Source organism: Thermobia domestica, chromosome 9, assembly GCF_964235325.1.
Source record: "Thermobia domestica chromosome 9, izTheDome1.hap1.1, whole genome shotgun sequence".
Lineage (NCBI taxonomy): Eukaryota > Metazoa > Arthropoda > Insecta > Zygentoma > Lepismatidae > Thermobia > Thermobia domestica.
This window is the reverse complement of record NC_137462.1, coordinates 145,879,364-145,904,246: the sequence shown is the minus strand read 5'-3', so window position 1 is coordinate 145,904,246 and position 24,883 is coordinate 145,879,364. Positions and strand designations below refer to the sequence as shown.

The 24,883-nt window shown below is 35.1% G+C and overlaps 1 protein-coding gene across 1 annotated transcript in view; it reads right to left on the bottom strand.

The window, feature by feature from the left end:
* The window catches only part of LOC145695090 (CLIP domain-containing serine protease HP8-like), an 86,011-nt gene that overhangs the window by 40,541 nt on the left and 20,587 nt on the right, over positions 1-24,883 (bottom strand). Inside the window, exon 2 of the mRNA XM_081771976.1 lies at positions 21,751-21,901. Coding sequence (XP_081628102.1) covers positions 21,751-21,877 — 127 coding nt within the window. The 5' untranslated portion in view covers positions 21,878-21,901. The remainder of the gene's footprint in view (positions 1-21,750; positions 21,902-24,883) is intronic.

The following is a 24,883-nucleotide window of genomic DNA, read 5'->3' as shown; positions in this document are numbered from 1 at the left end:
GATGAGTCACCAACTTCGTTTTTAGAGCAGTTTAAGATTGCAGCGCACGCTGTAGACGTACCTGAATCCCAATACTTAGATGTACTAGGGTTTATTTTTACCGGTAACGCTCGTGAGTGGTACAAGTCAAAATTAGGTACATTTCGTTCATTTAAAGATTTCACTAAAGAATTCAAAGCTCAATTTGATTCTGAACAAGTCATCGCAAGTAAACTTTCAGTGTTGCAATCGCAAGCGTTCAACCCAAAAACTGATGGTACTGTTACTGATTTTGTTCACAAAAGGTTCAATAAGATACGAGGTTTATCACCTAATATACCAGATACTTTCATTGTGAATACGATTAAACAGTTGATCCCTATCTCTTACCGACGACAATTAGCGTTGTTCCCAAATTTAGATTTCAGTTCATTTTTAACAGCTATACAAAATCTTGAAGCACTGTATTATGACAGCAGAAATAACGATAGAAACAACTTTCATGGTAGAACTGTACGTGTCAATCAGGTAAATGAAGTGCAAGGGAATTATGAGAGTTTTAATAAAAGGGGAAATTATGGTAATGAAAACCGCAAAAATTCAGGCAAAGGTAAGTTTGACGGACCCAGAAGGAAGGGAACTCCGAATAAGAGAAAGTTCCATTGGAACAAAGGTAAGAATAATTATAGAAGAGATAATGATCGCAATGAAGGTTAAGGTAGTAATCATAGTAATTACGAAGATGATCACGAGTATGAGAATTCAAACCAAAGCGAAAGGGTGAACTTTGTAAATAGTAACCGTGATGAAGGTATGAATCGAACACAGCCAATGCACACATATACTCAATCTGCACCACAATTTCCGTTTTATAGTCCAAGAGTTATGTTTCCTCAAAACAAAGATCAAACTTTAAACTAAATGTGCTCTCCAACGCGAGTGCGGTTGGTAGAGTTGGTAATGTAAATGGTAATTTTGGTACTGAAAGTCAAAATGCACTCAAAAATGATTCGCAATGCGAGCTTGTTGTAATTGGAAAGAACGTAGTGAATGTTGTAAGTTGGGACACTGATTCATCTGAAAGTAGTGATGAAGAACAGAAATTTAATAGTCAAGCTAGGTCAGCTGAAATAAAAGTACAGATTTTAAATCAACCAGTAGTAGCCTTGTGTGACTCTGGAGCTTCAGTTAGTATTTTGTCTTTAGAGACATGGAAACGTATAGCGTCAATCATATCACACCCTCACTTGCGACCAGCTCCACATATTTTGTTGGTGGATTTTTCAGGTAAGAAAAAGAAACAGGTGCAAGGTGAAACAATATTGTGTATTGAAATAGGGAAGGTTAGTTTTGACGTACGTGTGCTAGTTGTCTCTGACTTGAATACTGAATGCTTATTGGGTAGAAATTTTCTCACACAATCCAAGGCAAAGATAGATTTTGGTGATAATTCTATTACGGTTGAAAAGGAAGGGGAAATCGTTAACGTATCTATGCTAGGTGGTCAAGCTGACAACATGAAAGTTACAAAAATTCTGACTAAAGGTGATGTACAGAAAAAGGTAAATTTTGTATCTCAAGTTGGTATTGATACTAAAATAAATGCTACTAACGACAGTGATGATGAATCAGAAATTTTATTTGAGATTGGAAAAGTGAATGTAGAGTGTCCCATAGTAAATAATTTGGTCAGTGAAAAACAAAAATTAGAAAAAGAATGGGCTAATCATGTTGTTCTTTCTGATCAAGCTTATAATAAAATTCGTAATTCTTGTAGTAATGAAAAAGAAATGAAAGTGTTAAATTTAGAAGTTGCTAACGAAGATAAATTTTTGTTTGATTACTATTCACAGCAAATGTCAGAAATAGATTGTGAAATCGAAAAATCGCATTGTAAATCGTTAGATAGAGCTGCAGTCTGTAATTCATTCGACAGTAAAATAGAAAATGAATATGTGTCAATTTCAGAAATACGGGAAAAGGTTAGGGAAGCTCAATTGTCTGATTTTGAGAAAGAGAAATTGTTCAAATTGTTGCTGAAACATAGGAAAATTTTTAAAAATATTCCCGGACGTTGTACCAAATTTGAATATGAAATTGAGGTAGACACAGACCAACCTTTGGTTAAAAGGCAATATACATTACCATATAAATTCAAAGAGCATATTGATTCGCAAATCGATGAGTGGTTACAATGTGGCGTAATAGAATCTTGTGTGTCAATCCATTCACACCCAATCTTTTGCGTGCCAAAGAAAAATACTAGTAAAATGCGAGTAGTAGTCGATTTAACTGTTTTGAACAAGCATGTAAAAATAAAACAATTGAAGGTAAATAAAATTGATGATCTGTTGTTAAAGTTTCAGGGTGCTAAATACGTATCAAATATTGATTTAGTAGGAAGTTATACACAAGTTCCAATTTCTGAAAATTGTAGAGATTACACAGCATTTTCGTGGAACGGTAAAATGTATAGATTTACATCTATCCCTTTTGGATATGCAAACGGAGGCGTAGGATTAATGGCTTGTCTTTTGGTTGTGTTAGGTCATGCATTGTTTGATAAATTAGTTACGTACATCGATGACATTTCTGTACCAACATTTTCTTTTGATGAACAGTTAGAAATTTTAAACCTATTGTTTACAAAATTAGAAGAAGCCAATATGACTGTAAATTTAAAGAAATCTTCATTTTGCAATACGAGTTTTCAATTTCTTGGTTTCGTAGTCACACCTGAAGGCGTGAAAAAGGATCCGTCGTATGTAGAAACAATTCGAACATTGCCTCGTCCGAAGAATGTAAAGGAACTTAAGCGAGTGTTAGGTTTGTTCGAGTGGTGTTCAAAATTTGTATATCATTTCGCTCATTTAGCCAATCCATTGTTTGAACTTCTGAAAAAGAATAAAAAATGGGTTTGGACTGACGAATGTGAGCAAAGTTTTGCCCAGTTAAAAGCATCGTTAGCTGAAGAAGTGCTGTTAAATCATCCGCTGTTAGATCACGATTTTTGCTTAGTGACAGACAGTTCCTTGGTAGCAGTGGGAAGTATATTATTCCAAGAAGTTAACGGTGAAAAACACATACTTGGTTTTTACAGTAAAACTCTGAATAGTGCACAGCGAAATTTCACTATCACGGAATTAGAGGCGTATGCCATCGTTACAGCCGTACGTAAATGGGGACATTTATTATATGGTCATCACGTGAAAGTTTACACAGATCATAATTCGTTAGTGTTTTTGAATAAAATTCGCCATTGGAACTCTCGTTTGGCTCGGTGGAGTCTCGAATTACAGGGATTTAATCTAGAAATAAAGCACATTTCAGGGAGTGAAAATGTTGCTAGTGATGCATTGTCCAGGATAGTTTTAGCCCCTCCTAGTGAAATTTTGGACATAAACAATTTAGAAGTACTTCCGTCATTCTTTAGAAACCTCACACCCGGAGAGTTAACCGAAAAACAAAAGGAACATCCTGAGTACAGTAAAATTATCAAATTTCTAGAGAAACCAAACGATCCCTACAGTAAGATGCAAAATAGAAATGTAGAGAAATTCTACAAACTAGAAAATGGTATATTGTTGTATAAGAACTTTCACTTTCCCAATAGTTGGAGAATTTGCATCCCACCATCTTTAGTAAATCTGGTAATTGAAGAAATGCATAATAACCGTGGACATTTCGGGTGCGAAAGAACTGTAAGCTTCATCAGCGAGATCTGTTATTGGAAATCTATGCGGCGAGACGTGATGAACTATATTAACGATTGTCTCGAGTGCAAACGAACTAAAGTTGATACTCGACCCCCAGCTAGACCTCTAGAAACCATACAGGTGAAAGGCCCCAGGAGATTAATTTCGATTGACGTCATCGGACCTCTAGTGCCATCTCCTTCAAAGTGTAAATTTATACTCTCAGTTTTGGATGTTTTTACTCGCTACCTTGTTCTTTATCCGATCCGGAACGCTACTACGAAGTGCGTAGTTAAATGCTTGGAAACATTGTACTTTTTGCACTTAGGAATTCCTTCAGCTATATTGGCGGACAACGGTAGTTGTTTTATCTCTAAAAATTTCAAACAGAAAATGGAAGAATGTGGTGTTAAAATATTTTATTCAACGCCCTACCATCCGGCGTCGAACGCGGTGGAGAGAATCCATCGGGAGACGAACAGGTTGTTCATACTATTTTGTAAAGATGATCATGGTTCTTGGGAGAAGTTTATACCACAAGTTGTAGTGTTGCTGAACTATTCTATATCTTGCAGTCTTGGCGCGAGTCCAGCCAGTTTACATTTGAACGTTCAGGCTGAAAAACCAATTTTCGAACATTTTGGCATTTTTACGAATGATACGAACGAAAACGATAATGAGAGTTGGGACAATAAATTGGTAATGGCAGATTTTAAAAGAAAAGAAGTGATCCGAAAGCGAAATGAAAGGTATAACTCACAACAGGAGAGTAAACACAAAATACAGGTGAACGATCTGGTTTTTTTTTTGAAACAAACAAACTTAAGTTCCGCAACAGACAAGAAAATTTCAAAATTTTTCAATGTGTTCAAAGGACCCTATCTTTGTGTTAACAAACCATCAAATTCAGAAAAGGTGTTCGAATTGTTAGATCCTTTAACTGGTAAATCACTTGGTTCGCATTCAGTGGATAGACTTAAGGTGTGGAAACCTACGAAACAAACTCGTAAAATCTGGTTAGACCTCGCAGTAAAACATAGTTCTGAGAAATACCATGATGTAATTTCAAGCGAATTTAAAAATTCAGATCTAGAAAGTAGTGTTGAAACTGTTCTTTGCAATGCATTAACTACAACACCAGTATGTTTGTCTCAAAGTATTCAATCGAGAAGTAATAACCAACGAATACATAAAATTTTAGAGAAATTGCTAGATGTTGACAAGTATTTGAATTTTTTGTACTGTAAAAATCTGTGTTCATCTGATGTGTTGGAATTTGCGTTGGTAAACTTACAAAATCCTTATGTGTCATTGAGTGAGAAAGTACAAGGAATGTAAAAAAAAAGTCGTTTCATATGATATATGGAGGCATCTGTGATCAGCTATGCGACTTCCAGATGGCCCTTGATGTTTCTTTTCCAAAGTAATGGAAAACTTAGCAAAGATATACGCCAAGATATACCCAACCCTTTATATGTTGGGTAATGTAGTACTTTTCTTTAACGCTCGGAGTAAGCTATTTTGGTAAATCCCATTCTTTATTATTTTAAGTTTTTAACCTTGTATTCTTTAATTCAGCCTCATCTCGGGGTGGTAAAATAAATAATTCATTGTGGGTAGGTTTCTTCAAAATTTAGCCAGGCAGATCTTGTCGAGTGATCAGAAAGAGTCATAGCTGAATTATTACGTTGTAAAAATTTAGCTGTGGATCTCAAAGGCGCCGATAAATTTTATTAAATCTCGACTAAAACGTATATTATTGAATATTGTGCGAAAATAAAGTTTTTAATATGTAATATGTTTTGAAAAATTATTTACTAATGAGAGAACTCATTTCGTATATTCATGTCACTATACTATTGCATTATATTTGAAAATTAATTTGTAAGTTGATATAGTGTTGCTTAAATGTTTTATTTTAAAGGTTTGAATAATGAAAATATTACACTATTAAGAGTTATTTTGAAATTTAGTTATAAATAAGTATATACGTATAGAATAGTTATTTTTGCATTTATGTGTCATTTTTCTCAAAATATTGAAAATTGGTATATCCATTGTAGTACGATAAAAATATTTAGTATAAGATGTAATTACACGAGTCAGATACTTACAAAAAAAAAGATTGAAATTTTATGATTTATATAATGGTGTAAGAAATATATTAGTTAAAGGAATATAAAACATATATAATATAAAATAAAAACATAATAAATAATCAATATATTATTCAACTTATATTGAAATATTGTATTATGAAAACAAATGTAATCTTATATTTACACATACAAAAGGAGAGCCCATTTAAAGTATATAGCCCATAAAATAAAATAGCCCATCTACGTTTGTGTAAAGTGTTAGTGAACCATAATAAGTCAAACATTAATAGTGCAAGAAAGAAGAGGAATAATAATCGGAAAAAAATAAACTTTTGGGAAGAGGATAATCCCAAGGTTCCAGGATTCTGATAATCTTCAAAGAAGATCATCGTCCCACTCGCGCGCCATTTATGAGCGTGTAACCCCCCTCACTCCCATTCCATTTTAAATTTTCCCAGTTTCTCTTGGCTGAATTGGAATAAGGCTGCATGGATTATACGTCGACGCAAACTTTGTGTTAGTTTTATCCTTTTCTATGAGTTGGCAGTCCTGTGAGTGGTGACTTGTGCTTTCTGTTCACCGAACAAAAGGGATGTGATGTGGCCGCGATGCTACAAAGAAATAGTACCACAGAATCGGAAACAATCTAGAAATACTTTTATTATTTTTAGTATTTTAATTAGTTTATTTTAATAAAGAACACATTTAATCCTTTCTAATATATATATTCGTTGTAAAAAAAAACACTCACAGATTTTTTTAAAATATTTTCTCTGGCATGACTGGCGCAATCTCACCGACGCCAGAAGGACAGCGCGGGAAACCGTGTGTGTGCAAATGGACGTCGTAGTGAAGAGAAGAGGTATACGACACAGCACAAAAATCCAATATTAATTTAACAATCTTTTGCGAAATTGTATTAATATAAGTAAGAGTGAACTGCACAAGTTATGTTATTTTGTTATTCACGCAAGCTACAGTGAAGTTCTACGAAAATGATACAAAACGCTTTAACTTAGCTCAAACTAAGTACGAGCACACCGTTTCAGTTTCGTGCTAACGTTGTTCAGACCTAAATAATAAGTCTAATGTTGAATTTCACTCGTGTTTATGATAAAGAAATGTAGGTAAAACGAGAGATCAATTTATTTTATAGATTGTTAACCAGTGGAACCATAAGTAAGTACATGGCCAACTATACAGCTGGATAATGAAAATTGAAACTGACCTGGAAAACAGGACATCCCTTCGAAGAAAAATGGGAAGAAGATTCCAAAGAACTGCCCTCCAATACCTCTACTGACCCCCCCCTTTTTTCTGAAATCTCCAAAACCCAAGTGCGTGTGTGAATTGGTGTTTTGTTAAGTAATCTGCCGGCTTCGTCGTTACAGTATAAAATTCAAATTCAAGTTTTCAAAATCCTTTTTTTATTTTTTTTATTCTCCAATAAAATTCATGGGCTTGTATTTAATATGGTAAATGACAAAAGAAAATTCTAAAATATAAAACTTACAAAGGTATCGAATTAAAACATTGAAGTAAGTATGTATGCTGTATGTATAATACTTGTGTTTAAGTAAATCAATATCATACATGTATTATGTTTCAGTTGCTTCATACCAGTTTATTACGCAAATCACTACTGGAACGGTAAGAATATTTATTTGGTGTAGAAATTGTACGGATGTGTATCGGGCGTGTCACTGAGCGTGGGTACGCGCATAGACTGACTTGGATCGAACCCATCTTAATCGATGATTATGTGCAATTCTTCCCACAATCTCTAACCACTACTGTACAGAAAAGAATCTTATACTCCGTTCCATCATTCAGACTCATTACAAATGGAAACACTCAGTGTCTGAATGAAATAACTATACTCAGTGAAATCACAATACAGGCGTACCGAACAAGACACGAACCCTACCGGTCATAGTATCCACCATCTTCGCATTTTCCTCGTGAAAGGTTCCAAAGAAATCGAACTTCATATGTATCAGTGAGTTTCTTTTCATAATAAATAAAATCTCTGGATTGTCTTTGAAGGATGGATCTACTATTGACAAATGTAGTTCCAATCGGAAGCGGCGGAAAGTACCATTGCTAAGGACAACACAGTACACAACATACTGTGGTAGTTGAATACAATCTTCCTTAGTGAACGTAAACCATACCTGATGTAATTTTCACCATACAAACTTCTCTTTGAGCTGGAAGCTGCCATTTTACTTCACACGCATGGACACATTGACAGAAACGAGAAATTACAAAGTCAATAGATACAACATTCAAAATACCACAAAACAACTTTTCAGATCAGAACACCGGCCTGAAAAATTAATGAAACAAACAATAGCTTGGGAATGGTTTCAATATTGCATATGTAGATAGTCTGCTTTATGTTTATTATATTGAAATAGCGACACTGTTGAAACAAGAAAGAAAGAATCTCTTTTCAATCGATCACTAATCAGCTTCAAGTTATGGGTCTTCACTACAACGAAATTAAACTATCGCTAACTTTAGAGTTTGTCTGTAATATCTTCAAAACAAATAAAAAATATTCAAAAAGCAGAAACGTAGTGAACTAGACAATATGATTTTGCACATGATACCTTTACCACAATTCACCTATCTGCTTTTGGTATGCCGCTATTTACAGAACCCATAAAAAAATGCTAAATCTATCTACAATTCCAAATCGAAACCAGATAAATGAGTTGTGATAACTGTATCACATGCAAAATCGTATTGTCTAGTTCACTACTTTTATGCTTTTCGAATATTTTTATTTGTTTTGAAGATATTACAGAAAAACTCTAAAATTAGCGGTAGTTTAATTTCGTTGTAGTGAAGACCCGTAATATAAGTAATGTAGTCTTTTCGTATATTAATTGTTACCAATAGTGCCGAAAATAAATAACAAATGCTACTCTACTCTCCTTTAACATCACCCGCAACTCTTTCCCAGAGCTGGATTAACTCATCTGGAGACCCGGGGCTAGAAAAAATATGTGACCTCTGTTCACTTATCCTAATACATTTCTCTGAAAACACAGTAAGAAAGTAGAAATATATTCACTTATATATTTCATATTTTTGGTCATATTTTATATTCTGATGATGGTTGTATTTTGTACGATTCTTTTTAGACAGCCAGTTGAGATTTTGATCAGAGTGGAAGCCCCCGTTCATCTGGAGACCCGGGGCTACAGATCCCATAAGCCCCAACCTTAATCCGGCCCTGTTCTTTGCTTTAAAAACTGTTTGTTAAGAATTACATTTTTAAAATAATTTTCCAAAGGGTTGTCGGTATGTTGGAAAGTATTAAAAAGAGTTAAAAGCGACATTTAAATAATTCATAACTGATTTACAAGGACCCAAGAATAGCCTATATACTAAACGATTACGATTTTTCATATGGTTATTTAACTTACAAATACTATAAATGTTGTTACCAGAGGCAAGGGTGCCCATGTTGTGGTTTCCAAGGGGGGGAACAAATATAAGCGAGGTTTCAAATATAATTTCAAATTTTGCTATAACTAATGTAAAAATTCTATTGGGCTTTCGATATTCCCAAGTACGATCTTCTCTTAGGGGGGGAGGGCGAGCGCCCCACCTTGCCCCCCTTGATGGGCGCCCTTGACCAGAGGCGTTAAACTAAATATCGTACAAACGCAAAATAACTATCGAGTAAGAACTGTCGTTTCATAAAGACCAAATTTGGTATTATTATTATTATTATTATTATTATTATTATTATTATTAATAGTACTGCACTACAAGTTTGTGGAAGTCTTGCTGCAAATATAAACTCGTGAGAATAGATTATTATTATTATTATTATTATTGAAGATTTGAGAATTCAAAGCTGTATCTGAAGTCGCAGAAGGAGTCAACCATAAACCATATATGGTGAATGAGTAAAAGTGCGAGGGATGGGGGCGTGAAGTATGCAAGGTTTATGAAGGGGGTCCGGGTTAAACAAGATTGGAAGCCAGAGCTCTATATACTTAGTTGCTTACAGTAGATAAAATGTTTGAATTACACATTTCACTTTGTCGGAACACATATGCAACGACACACTAGTCTATTTAATGGCGTTTTGTAGATATCACCTTCCTTATTTTCTACATTTTTTAAAGTATGTTTTCATTATCTTTAAGATTTCCACTCAAATAAAAAAAGAACGTGAGGGTTAGCTTATCGAAGAGTCTTAATGGTAACAGATCGAGAATGTTTAGAGTTCTGGTCCCGAATACCTAAATAAACATTTTTAATTCGACGCGCTACAGGAAGGGAACCGAAATACATTTCGACACATCAATTTTGTTCAAAAAATTCTAAATTCAACATGTTTCCAGAAAAAATCGATACATATGGACGTGTAGACAATGACATATTTTGGATGTGTAAACAATGATGAAAAGTCGTTTCTAAAAAATATCCAAATCAAGCTCGAAAACTGATTTATTTTTAAAGTGCAGGAGCGTCATTTAGAAAGGGTAAGAAGTAATCGCTTTCCCCGAGTTTAAGAAACACACTTATTATTATTATTTTTAATAAATCAGTTGTATACTAATATGACATAAATCAGTGGGAAATTCCACTCCCCCCCCCCCAAGCAAATCTGACATGACACTGCTGAAACACTTCAATAAATAAATTAATTTAAAATGTCTAACACTGATGGTATTTTCTAAAACAAGTTAGAAAACGGGTGCATAGAACAATAAATTTTAAAAAAAAATGTTATTTACCTCCACCTCTACCTCTACCTCTGGTGCCTCCTAAATAGAACTCAAACTTATATATTTTCTTGCAGTCTAAGAATTATTATATAGTCTTAAATACGCTTTCCGTTATCTTCCAGAAGCTCGTTTATTATTTCCATCTAAACTTTAGGGTGTACTCTAGGGATGGCCAACATTTTCCTGAATCCGGATTCCGGAAAATTTATTTTCCGGAATCAGAAATTTCACATTCCAGAATTTTTCCGATTTTACTTTCTGGATTCCAGAAAATAAAAATTCCGGAATTGGCCACCTCTAGTGTAGCCTAGCCAGCCTTTAACTAGCAAATATGTTTTAAGCAAATTCACTTGTTCTCAAACTCAATACATAAAGAGGATACACCTATATCCTAGATTAACATTTTCTCGTAACTTCCAACAAAAGTGTTTGCACAAACTAATGTGACATTTCCCAAATACAGAGTATGTGCTACATATTTAACATTCCTTGCCCACAAGTAATATAAACTTCCAACAATAAGGTCCATTTTTAGGACCGGATAAAGAGGACATGTTCGGGCAAAAGAAGAGGTCTGATAATTCTATCCCAATAAAATAATTAGGTGGGGAATTATTCGTCTTCAATCTAATTATTCACAATTTTCATTTAGCGTAATTACCGTATATAAGGAGAAACTCTAGCCTAAATCCGCAATTAGAGCAACTTGAGCAAAGAATCTTCTAATTATGAGGCAATCACTTGGTTCTGGAAAGGTGACAATTATGGAGCACTAAAAATCAAAACTGGGACATCTTAATTACACAATAGTGAACACACACGCTTCTTTGCCTGGGTTTTCTACTGAAGGATATATGTTTATATCGCTTGAAAACATTTTTATTCCTTCGTGACATTGAGAAGCATGCGTTGTAGTGAACAGAAGAATGTAACACCAAGGACAAAGAAGAGAAAACGTTTCAGGAATCAGAAAATGCTCATATATGTGCATGTGAGGAGCATACAGAATGATTTGATGCATACTACGCTGAATGCAATATCTCAAAAAAACATTCTAAAAATCGCTTCAGCGAGTATTTGCTAGTAAAACCGTAAAACTTGAACTGATTTTCTTCTCTACAGAAAGTCTTAGGCGAAATATAGTATTCCATCCAAAAACACCCTTTAAACCACTCATTATAACATTAGTCTTGCAGTTAAATCAATGCTAATGGTGCAGTATCTATAGTCTACATGGAATGTACGGACACAAATTCAGATTTTGTTTTAAATGGTATAGTAGTAAAGAGTATATTTAACATGTCTTGCTTTCTGTTTACATCCAGCTAATCACTGTTGCTTACGCCAGTAATTTCCACTAAATCTGGCGGATTTATATCACTTACAGCAAAAATTGCTTATTATAAGATTGGGACAGGAAGGGATTTTGGAGGTTTCACAAAGTTAATAATCGTTACATTATATATAAGAGAAGTCTTGAATGGGTGAGTAACTGACTGACCAATGCCCTGGCCAAAACTTAATAAGCTAGAATCTTTAAACATTGACAGAGCATAGGATTTGTGACGTAAGGTACCACTAACGAAGATTTTTTTTTAATTCGATTAGGAAAAGGAAATAGGAGTGACAACTGTTACATTAAAATGTCCATATTTCGGAATCTCTGAAGATTAGAAACATAAGAATTGGTATTTGAACTTCTCATTTAAAATAATTAGACACATGTAAACATGTTTCAGCGTTGTTGTTTTTTTTTTTCAAATTTGACATAGAAGGAAAAAAAGGATAGGATTACAATTATTATAATAAGATGTCCGTATCTCGGAATCTCTGAAGATTAGAGTCATAAAATTCGGTATTTGAACTTCTCATAAAAAATAGGTATTTCAGCGTGTTTTCACATTTGATTTTGGAAAGAAGAAACTAAGGCGAGAAGAAAAAGGGTCGAGAATTATATTATTGTAATAAAATGTCCATTTCTCGGAATCCCTTAAAGTTAGAGACATGAAGATTGAAGTTTGGACTTTTCATCTAAAATAATTAAACACGTTTGTCAGCATTATTTAGAATGGAAGAAAAATATGTGGAAGTGTTTCCCTAAGATATCGATATAAGACGTTCGAATTTGGTGTGAGATTACGAGTTCAGACGAATTTTATATCACAGATGCAGAAGGAAGAACGCAAAGATTGCTCCCAGTAACACGCAGAGGGGATTTGCTTGCTAGTCGTTACATAATTGTTTGTCAGTTAACGTGCATGTGTCGCTTGCTGTCTCGCTCGACGACCTTCTTAGTGTTTTACATGAAAAACATAAAATAATAATAATAATAATAATAATAATAATAATAATAATAATAATAATAATAATAATAATAATAATAATAATAATAATAATAATAATAATAAAAGTTTCAGTTAAAGACAGGACGTAAGTTGAAAACTCAATAAATAAATAAATAAATAAAGGAGAAAAGGAAAACATGATTGGCAACTCTCTTCCATTTGGAAGAAAACTTTAGAAATATAAATAAATGTTCTTTTTTGTGTGTGTGATTGACAGATAATACTATAATGAATACAGGCAATACGTGCTATGTTTGCAAAAGAAGATTCCTAATGATATGCTGAAGATATTACAGATGTGTGTATAATTTTATCAAAGATGTATTTCCTTTTCCCTCCACTCTCAAATGAATAATCAGCGACCGAAAATGAATGAACTTTCCAGTGATAATATATTTATCAAGAAAATAATCGACACTTTTCGCGGTTGGTTGGATTAGCATCTCTTTGAGCACCAAGGCTATGTGAGACGTGGACCTACAGTTTAACGTGAGATACGAACGACATGGACTTCCTTGGGAATCGAATTCCGCACCAACGACAATTTGCAGAAAAGAATATGCGCATGGTTGTGATGTTCATTTTTTTTAATGTCTAAGTTTACATTTATTTTTCCGTCTATCTTAGCAAAAAGATTGTTGATTTTTTTGTACTCAAAGAAATTATTAACTTAACATAATAAATAGACTATTTGAAATACTATCCCTTGGAAGTCCAGTGAAATTAGACTTTGACTTCGAAAAAATTCTGACCAAGCTGGATTTTTGTGGAAACCTTTACTTTGATATCTTCAGCATATCTTGAAAAGTACCTTAATTTGAACTTTAAAAAAAAAGAAAGAAAAAAAGAAAAAGAAAAAGAAAAAGAAAGGGGGAATTCTAGTTTCTTGGAATTATCTCGAAAATTATCAATCTTTCGAAGAAAATAGTCCAATCTTTCGAAGAAAATATATATATAATTCGAAGTACTCACCAACTACCTCTAGAAAAATTGTTGCGGAAGCACCTCAAGATTCTAAAACATGGATTTTTAGATAGCGCACATATTTAGTTTCTAAGTGAACTCTTGACCCGACCACGGTAGGTCCCATAGTTTTGGAACTATGGACCTTAAGATTTCATTTTTAAATGTTTTCGGCAGCCTATAACTCCGAAAGGAAGCATTTGTACACTCAGATTGATCTATACTTTTTGTCTTACTTTGGTATCAGGAATCACCTTCCAAACGTTGTCGGTGTTCTTCTGAAACACCCTATATATATACTGTAGGTTAAATTTAATGTTTTCATATGTTTCGAAATACTTGGACCCCCTTCAAAATGCAGGGGAGGGCAATTCCCAACCCCTTGACTCACCCCATTGGTAGCCATGCTCCTATTGTTTTCTTGGGTGGAAACTTGGATTATTAATAACATTATTTCTCATATTTATTTCACAGTTTTGCAAAGCGTATGTTTCAATTTTTGCCTATATCATGAAGCCAGTTAAATATATAATTTTGTAGAACTAACTCTCGTTTTTTTCATGATTTAAGTCAGGTTTCCTCTATCACAACATTCATGCTACGCCACTGATTACAAACCACTGAAAAAATAACTGAACATTTTTTTTACCTCGTTTGCAGCATCACAAAATTTATGGGCTTTAGAACTGTAAGAGGAAGGAAAAAGGAAAGAAAAAGTGAAACATCTCCGCGCTCTTGCTGCATCGCATCCTGATGAAAATCTCGGAATCTGAAAATATATCTGTATCTTTTGCATCTTTAATGAATGAAGAAATAAAAAAAAAAATCTCAAGGGCACTTTATTGTGGAGATAAGCATCAATGTAACAAGAAAGAAAAGCACCATTCTTTCTCCTTTTTTTGTGTTTACTCGACTTAATTGTGGCGAGAAACTAGGTGAATGATGAACCTGTTAGGATTTTTATTATTATTATTATTATTATTTTCAGATTTGCCACTTCATGGGGAGTGGTGCTGCTATGTCTCCTACAGTTTTTTTTTTTCAAATCAAGGAGGAAGTTCAGTATTTTTTTTCTTTTTTCATTGTTTCGTTAAGTAATCGCTGTCAAGGCCAACACTGAATGAAGCAATACGGGAGGCGGATGAAAAATAAAAGAAAAAAACTTCACACACCCGTTACAATTTAATGACAATTCTAGGTGAAGGATCGTGTGAAAAGAAAGAAAAAAAATGAAATCGTAGTAAGTAGCAAATCGAGGAGTTGCTTGAAAAATTATAAAATTGAGCATGGACAAACCTTTCAAAAGGAAAACAAGGATGCTTTGTTGTAACTGTACACAAGGTCGCACTGCTTAATAAATACATTTTGTTCTGCATCTCGTTTTTTTTTTCTCCATATATTTATTTATCTTCTGCTTTAGTAAATCGCTAAGTAAATAAAACATTACCATGGCGGTAGTGAAGGGGATTTCTATGTTTATCTTTACGAAAGAGATCATTTATTCTATGTAAATCATAGGTAAGATATGTTTAATTGTTCCTTAACTGAAAAACAAAATAATTTACAACACACAGTGTGGGAAAGCAACTTCTGCAATATGATGCAAGTTTTTTATTTAGTTTTTTTTAAACATCTGAGGACGGTGGGACTATAATAAGCTTGGATATCTTATAATGTGCATTAGCTAGTTTGCATATATATATATATATATATCTTGCCCTTGATACATTTGTAGTAACAAAAAGTCTGCTGCAATTGTTAAGGTAGTTTAATTAGAAATATAATATAAACAAGGAGTAGTGTTACAGTATACATGAAATTTGATTTATCACAGTGTACATAGCATGAAAATTTGATTTCTTATATATGTGTCCTCATCCTCTATTTCTCACTCAATAACATCAGTAAGATGAATAAATACATGAAAATAGATTTTTTCTTAAGTCATTAGGTTTGTCAAATCAAAAGTCGTTTTAGTTTTATTTTTGCGTTATATTTAGAGATGAAACTTTTTCTCAACAATTTTGATATTTTGTAGCATTAGTTATCACAATTTTCGCATTTATGTCGCATTTATTTTTTTAATGTATCACAAGTGTTTTTTTCTTAAATATAGAACTTGTAAACAGCATATTTTTGGTAGTAAGGTGTAAAATAATACAAAAATTAGGATACACCTTGATTAGGTGCACATTCTAACTAATGTACTTACTGAAATATAGAAATTAATGCAAAAATTTAAACACTTCCTCTAACGTCATCCTTAGTTAAGGATAACATGCAGCAAGACATTACCAATTCTTCTTTTAAGTTTGTTCTCCTGTCAGTAACAATCATATTATACTTGGAAAAGAATCTCTCGGCATCAACAGTCAAGACTGGCAACCATGTTGAACGTAACGTACTGACAGCAAAAGACTTGTGATTAACTTTTAAACTGTTTAACAATGATACAATGTCAACTTCCTATCATCATTGTTGAGACCTTCAATAACCTTACTTTCACGGTAAGCAACTAACAGATCATGCCTGCGATATAAGCAACGATATAAACGACAGTTCAGTTTTGTTGATGTCTACATAGTTATGAACTGAAACAGTTTCTCGACCAAATAATTCAAGTCAAATCATATTGAAAATGCGCTGTTTAGCTATTATTAGCAATAATTATCAAAAATTCCACTTTTTCGTTTTGATTCGCATTTATCGCAAGTAATGCCGAATTTCGCAAAAAAAATCGCGAAAATATAAACGTGATTTCTGGCTCTGAAACGACAAGTTTGAGGTTTCCTGAAACATATACGCATTTTTGTAATGTTTCGCACATATAACATTAAGGAAAAAGTTTCGTCTCTAGTTATATTCCATGGACACATTAGTAGTTTGTATCCTCAGTATTATACTGACCCGCTAATCTTAACAACACTGCGAGTAGTCTATGAAACAGAGATAACATCTATAATTACTTCCATAGGAATACATGAGGAATCGATTTCTGATTTTCCATATCTTGGAATCAACTGAAAGGACCATGTCCATTAACGAATTTAATTCCTAACATTTGATCCAGTACATTCTGGCCAAAATTAATGGTGATTCATTAAGTAGTTAGCCGCACAGCCAGAGTATATATATATATATATATATATATATATATATATATATATATATATATATATATATATATATATATATATATATATATATAAGATCTAGAATATAGAAAGATATATAACGAAATTTTTGGTAAAACAGAATACTTTAAAAAATAAATAAAATCACACTTAAGTTAAAATAACCGCGCATAAGATTCGAACCTACAACTTTCTCATTACGAAGCAATAACTTTCACCTTTTCTGTATACATAAGTCATTTCACATTATACTGCAACAATAAATATAATTTAAATGTAGTTATGTCACACTGTTCGTGGACCTCTAATGACACGGAGGAATTTTGGAAACTTCTACATGACATTAAGAAAAGAAATCAGGGCATGAACTTAATACATAGATTTACAAAATGAGACGAGGAAAGCTCTTCGTGAATCGAGACGAGACGAGAACACTTAATTTCTCATCTCGTCTTGTGGGCAACAACACTCACTAATCTCAATGAGGATCGGGGTGACTCGCGGGGTTCCGCTCATTAACCTCGTTTAGGATCGCCATTTTCTGAGATGTTTAAATTCGCGAGCTCAATAAGGCTCCTGAGCTCAATCGGCTTCGAGCTCAATAAATGAATTCTATAACTGGATAATGAGCCTGAGACCGAATCTTAATGAGTGTGAGCACACAAGCAAGTACAAGCCTCATTGGAAATAACGAGCTCGAGTCTTAACGAATCCGAGCCTAGTGAGCTCGATGAGCTCGAATTTGACTGAGAATAACGTGCCTGGCCTCGATCGAGTACGAATCTAACCTAGCGTGAGCCTCCTTGACATTACTAAGCGTGAGCCCCATTGAAAATAATGAATCTGAGATAGCGTGAATCTCCTTGAGATAAATGAGTGCGAGCACAATTGGGGATAATGAACTAGGGACAGGCTAAAACTCCTTGATATTAGTAAGCGCGAGCATCATTGAGAATAATGAACCTGACAAAGCGTGAGCCTAATAGAGGATATGGACTTGAGATAGCACAGTTCTCCTTGAGATTAGTAAGCACAAGTCCTATTGAGGATAACAAATCTGAGATAGTATGAGCCTTCTTGAGATTAGTGAGCGTGAGTTCAATTAGGGATAATGAACTTGAGATAGCGTAAATTTCTTTAGATTAGTAAGCGCGAGCCGAATTGAGGACAAGAAGCCCCGAGCCTTGATGAAGCTGATCCTAATGAGCTCAGTGAGCTCGAGTTTGACTGAGAATAACGCACCCGACCTCGATCAAGTGTGAATCTCAGCTAGCGTAGAGATTAGTAAGTACGAGCCCCAATGAAAACAATGAACCTGAGATAGTGTGAATCTCCTTGAGATCAGTGAGCGCGACCCCAATTGGGAATAATAAACCTGAGATAGTGTAGTTCTTGAGATTAGTGAGCCCGAACCCCATTGAGGATAGTGGCCCTGATCCCCACTCAATATAACTGAGCAAACTGACCATTTATTCGTCACTGGACTGGGCTTTTATACTCTCAACGCGGCTAACGATCGGGCTCATTATCTCTGAAAGGATCGTGCTTACTCGGGATTGAGATCACTACCTTCAATGGACCTGGCGCTCAAAGATTGACCTTGAGCTGCACCTCGCAAATCTTTTTTCCATTTGTATATTTGGGGTTCTTTCATTTGCTACCACTATTTTATTTCTCGATTTCTTCCATTGTCTTTCATTTGAATATATTGTCTGTGTTATTTAATCACTGACTACAACCGTAAGGCCTAACACTAAAAATTACATTTCTTTCTAACAGAATTTACCAATATTAAATGCTACTTAGTGCCTGAATTCTAATAATTATAAAGGGATTTCATCAAATGATATTCGCAATAACATATTTGAATTTGAAATATTTGCGATTGTACTACTAGGAAATAAATTACTTTCACATCTAAATTTGTTAGCAATGAAAACAAACATAGGGTTATAATTAATTTCTCTCTCATTTTACTGTATATTTCACGAAGGAAATCGCCATAAAAAATACTGTGAGAATTTGTGGTAAAGCTTCTTTTTTTCACTTATATAAATATTCCATTAATCTTGAACATAGAATTACTAATGTTTTGTCTGATTGTGCAAGCGTACTCATCATGGGAAAATAATTACAAATTATTACAGTAATAAAATGTGATATATATATTTCAAGTGTAATATTTATGTGTGTGCATGAGAACACTGTTTGTACTATACATTTGTTACAGAAAGTGACATATAGAAATCATGGTTATAAAATTTTCATAAGGAACTCCTGCGTTTTCCTTCAAAGGAGAAAAAGCATATTAATGGGTATTATCAAAGTGATGGTTTACGAGGTTCCTCTCTATAATAGACATACTGTGAATAACTGTCAATATATCAATAGCAACAGAGAAACAAGGTGGTGCGAGGGTCCTTGGTTCAATTCCAGACTACGTGAGTTGGTCGAGTATGTCGAGTTCAGAGAACACTTGACCCATGACCCACTGACCCCCCAAAACTCATCGTCATCAATTCTGACCCATGATCGGCGTCCGCCTCTCCACTGACTAAAGAGTGTACGCTTGTAATAAAACAATGCTGTGAAATTATCACTAATCAGGATTTGAATTCCTACAGTAAATCGCTCAAACATCGCTCTGTTACAATACCGTTTGGTCTGACCTTTACGATGTAAAATGGTAAAGTAACCATATAACCATAACCATATAAATCATGATATCAATATATTTACGGAATAGACTGCATTTTGTTGCTAGTTAAGCTGGAACATTGCAAGGTTTTACAACTGATTTGAACATTTCTATTGTTTTATGCATTATAAACATATGGTGAATTAATATTTTACGTCTAGTTACAAATGGCTACTTTATTGGTTAAAGCAAAAAACAAAAAATGGTTCGAGGGGGAATGGAACCCGAGACCCTTTACACGTGAGATGTAAATGCTCTCACTCAGCCACGCCGTCACTTGATAATTTAACGTGTCGTATTATATATGTGCGAGTCGGAAACTTTCAGACACTTTTTCTCCGTTATTTCTGGCTATTGCGCTCTCCCAATTTGTAATATTAACACTTTAAATGTTCACTACTACCTCACGAAAGATGGCCCCGAAGTTCATTTACCAAAGTGTGCTCTTCTTGTTAGATATACTCATCTCAGGTAAGTAAATAGAAACAAATAAAAAAAAGGAAGAAAAATGGAGACCTTGAAAGTCAAACGTAGACAAAACCAGTGTTCAGAAGATGCTGCCTACAATACACTGAGCAGAGTGGTTCATTGAGTCAGAACGGGTCATGGTGGTTCTGTGCGTCAGTGGGTCACAGTGGGTGGTGAGTCGCAGTATGTCATGTCTTATTGACTCACGACTCATTGACCCACTCACAAATCTTGATCAACTGACCTACTCCATCTATGATCATGTCCGGGGGTTTTCTTGACGTTTTCCTGTATAAAAATGAATGTTTTACAAACTGCGTTCTCAACTCCTTGTGAAGCCCTTAAACTCAACTAAAGGGGCAAAGGTTAGTATAATATTGTACAATGATTGAGTGGTAGAATGCTCACTTGTAGGGTAAGGATTCTGGTTTGATCACAGACCTTGTCTGTTTGTGATGGACAACATCATGTCCACGGGTTTTCTTGAGGTTCTTCCGTTTTCTCCCACATTATCAATCCACTAATTAATCAGTCGTCTCCTGTCACTCAAAGGGCATATCTATGGAACGTGAAACTAGAAAATTCATTTCATTGCATTGTGTACCGTATAATATTATGGGGATTGAAATCGAACGCAAACTTATGTATGGCACTCTAGTTATTTCTCACTCAATTTGGTGTGAGAATTCATGGAATCAACAAGTAGAATAGGGAGCATAGAGTGTAGCATAATATTGTAGGACTAGTGGTAACTTGCAGAAAAGAGTACCAATTGTGGAGTGTAAAAATAGTCATTTCCAACTGGATGCTATATGACGTCACAGTTTGTTGCTCCTATTCTCAAAAAATCACACAGAGAGAACAAGGAGCAGATAGAAGCAACCTGGCGTTAAGGAAGAAAACTGAGTACAGGCAAAATAAGAATATCGGTGGCGTATTTGATTATTTTGGAGATACGCTACTCGCACACTGCCAACACTTTCCTCTATCTCGTCCTCTTTTGCTCTATCTGTTATTTATGTTATTTCTCCCATTATTAAAATGTATCCTACGTCATCACTCGTGGATTCATGATTACCGGCACATAGAAACTACTTTTAACAAGGTTTGTTTAGTGATGAGCCACAAAATGGGAACTGAATCACTAGTAAGGTTTATAATTAGAGAGCAAGAACGTCTACCGACCATCAAACGTAGGACCACGTGGGTTAGTTATTTGGCTACAAAGGGGAACTAAAGGGAGCATTCAGTTTGCAGGGTTTACGAAGAAAAATGCCAGCTGAAAAGATTAGAAATTTCTGCTATCCCGGAATCTGGATCGGAATTAATGGAATATTATGTTGACATCAGAGGTAAACATAAGCTACATGCAAAACTTTAAAAAAAAATAAAAAAAAAATCGAAAGTTTGACCGAAATAGGCTAATAATAATAATAATAATAATAATAATAATAATAATAATAATAATAATAATAATAATAATAATAATAATAATTAGAGAAGCTCAGTTGAGCAATCCCTTCTCCTAGAAGAAAATAGGTTCATCATATCTTATACAAACACCATACATATATTTTAAAATTATATATATATAAAAAAAAAAAACATTACTTACCCGTAGCGTCTTCTGTTGTTGAGTGTTCAACTAGTAATGAGGTTTGGAAGAGGCCTATAAACAGGAGATTCCTTGTAAGCATCATATGTAGAGGACTACGAAACATACTAAAGACTACTGTTCTCATTCACTCGCTATGTTCAAACGTAACCTACAAAGGGAGAGAGAGAGAAATTTAAACTAAGCAAATTAACTAATATTTCTGACTAATATAGAACTAATATAGAACTTGTAAGTAAACTAATATCTCTTTTCTTTTAGCATCCAAAGGCAGAAATATAAGTTTTAAAAAAAGGAAGGCAAAAGAATCTTAAGTAATACATTGATAGATCGACACTAATGCCTGATACGAGGAACACGGTGGCCCTCCTTCCTCGCTATTTTCGAATGCACTTCTCTCTTTTAAAATTCATTATCAAGCAAAATCAATCTACATATGAGGTGTTCCGTTGAGTTGAGTTAATCTTGAGCTTAACGTCCCTTTCAGGAGCGAGGGTATATGAGACGTGAACCTACAGATTAACCTGGAATCCAAACCACATGCGCCCTCGCCGGGAGTCGAACCCGGGTCTCCCCACCAAAGCGCTCAGCCAACAAGGGGTCATCACCTTTAACGAACTTCGTATCGGACAATGGTAAAGAAATTCATTCAGAAACGGTGAAATAACATCTAGAGGTATGTACATATCTTTTGTTAGTTATATTAAGCATACATAATTAAAAATAAATAAAAAGAAAGAACTATTAATAGTAATCTTCATGTTTGATATTCTGAGAGAGAGAGAGAGAGAAAAGAATACAAATGTCATGTTAGACAGAAAGAAAAAAATCAAGGTATCAGAATATGGTATATGGGAAATGTCCTTTCGAGGAATGTGTCTTATAGAATTAGAGAGCGCTGGTGGGCGTTAACTCAATGCAAGTGACAAGTGAAACAACGAGGAAGGATTTCAGTTCTGTGAATGTCGTTGCATTGTTATTCTCATGAGATGAGATCAAAATGATAAGAATATCAGATCTCTTAAGTAGGTGAAAGTCTTTCAGGAAAAAAAAAAGTTCTAGTTAAGTGTGCACGGAAGGTCATATTAAAATCGATAAATAGAAGAAGCGCTTAAAATTCTATCATCATTATAACCATAACTATTCTATCATTAGCTATTGGTTGGTTATTAGTGCCAATTTTGGAAGCAATTACACACTGTGGTCAGTCTTTTTAAGCTAAATTAAGATTTGCGTCTCTTTCAACAGGAAGACTACATGAAATGTGACGTACAGCTTAACGTGGGATCCAGGAGTGGAGCTCAGGTCTTCCGGTCAGTCTTCTTTCCAGGTTCGTAGCCAGAACACTAAGAAAGATGGGATAGCTATAAAAGTAACCAAGAAATTCTGTCGCTTTTTGTGGAGGTCTGTGTTCAATTGGCCCTCACACCGTAAGTTGAACGCGAATGGAGATAAGGCGAAGGTTAGTTGTTGGTGTGGGTATGTCCAACATACTACCTGGTTGTAGCAGTTCAGTTACAAAGTGAACGTGCGTAAGGACGTGTGAAAATGGCACCTCCACAGAGCATCACATAGGCGTGTATGCTGTACGAGTTCAGACTGGGTTCGAACGCCGCCGCTGTAGCGGGACGGGAGATGTGCCAGGCCTTTGGTGAGGGTGTCATGACTACGCGGACAGTTAAACAAGTTTAAGGACTGTGGCGAAACACTTGAAGATGCACCACATGCCGGAAGACCAATACATGTACAAAATGAAAATTTTCAGGCAGCAATTGAGGCGAACAGCAGCCAGACATGTGAGAAACTGGGACTACAATTTAGTGTGAGTGGAGAAACCACACTTCAATGAACTTGGGAAGCACTGCAAGTTGGTCGATGGCTCCCACATGATTTGACACCGGGTTAGAAGGCAATGCGAGTAGACATCTGTGTTTCTTTGCTGTCCCGTCTGAGGAAGGAGCCATTTCTGGACAGGTTATTGACATGTGATGAGAAGTGGGACCTGTACGAAGCTCCACGGCGCCGTCATCATTGGTTAGCATTTCATGAACCAGTTCCTAAACAGCCGAAACCAGCACTGTAGCAGAAGAAGGTCCTCCTGTGTATTTGGTGAACTACTTTCGGCATCGTATATTGGAAACTGTTACCAGCTGGTCAGAGCACCAATGCAACTGTGTACTGTCAGCAACTGAGCCGTATTTAAGAAAAAACTCAAAACTCTGGAGCCAGTACTTCTGAATCGCAAAGGGGTCCTCCTATTACACGACAACGCTAAGCCCCACGTGGCTAAGATGACCCAGGATGGCTCATCATTTTACGCCTTGGATGGGAAACACTATTGCATCCGCTATACTCCCTGGACATTGTACCGCATCTGTTGCATTCCTTGGACAATTACCTTAGAGGACGCCAGTTCAAATCCCTAGTAGGGGGCAAAATGCACTTGATACCTCCTTTGCTTCACAGCCCACCAAGTCTACCGCGATGAAATCAATGACCTTCCAGAACGTTGGCAGAAGGTCGTCGATGCTGATGTGGACTATTTTTTATCTTCAAGGTACGTCTTAGGTGACATATCGATGTTCGAATGTGGTGGGTGAAAAAGCGATAGAACTTTGTTTGTTACCTTTATAACTTGAGTTCACGTTACACTCATACATACAATTAAAGGTTTCAGAAGGCTGAAGCTGGTCGCAGTGGGAGCTGAGCCCTCCGGTCAGTCCCTAGCTACGGGCCTGTGTCCTTCCTTCAATTTTGAATTTCTACCATTTTTTCAAATCACGTCCTTCAGAATATAGTTTGATCTTTAATCAGTTTCTTTCACTACTTTTTAATAATATTACGTATTGTTCTTTTCTCTCCAAATGCTCTAACACTTACCGAATGTACCGCTTATTTGACTCCACGCAGTTATTTTCAACGAACGTAAAAAGTTCGTTACTGAATTCTCTATGTCTGTGAGTCTGTCCGTCTGTCTGTTATTTGCAATTTTTTTCAACTTTGAACCCTGCATTCGATAGAGGATCAAAAAATATCTGAGAAAGTGATTAAATATTTCGCGTCAGTCTTACCGTTCCCGAGATATTGGCCAAAAAGAATGACCGATTTCCAGAGATTTAAGGCGCCAAATCTC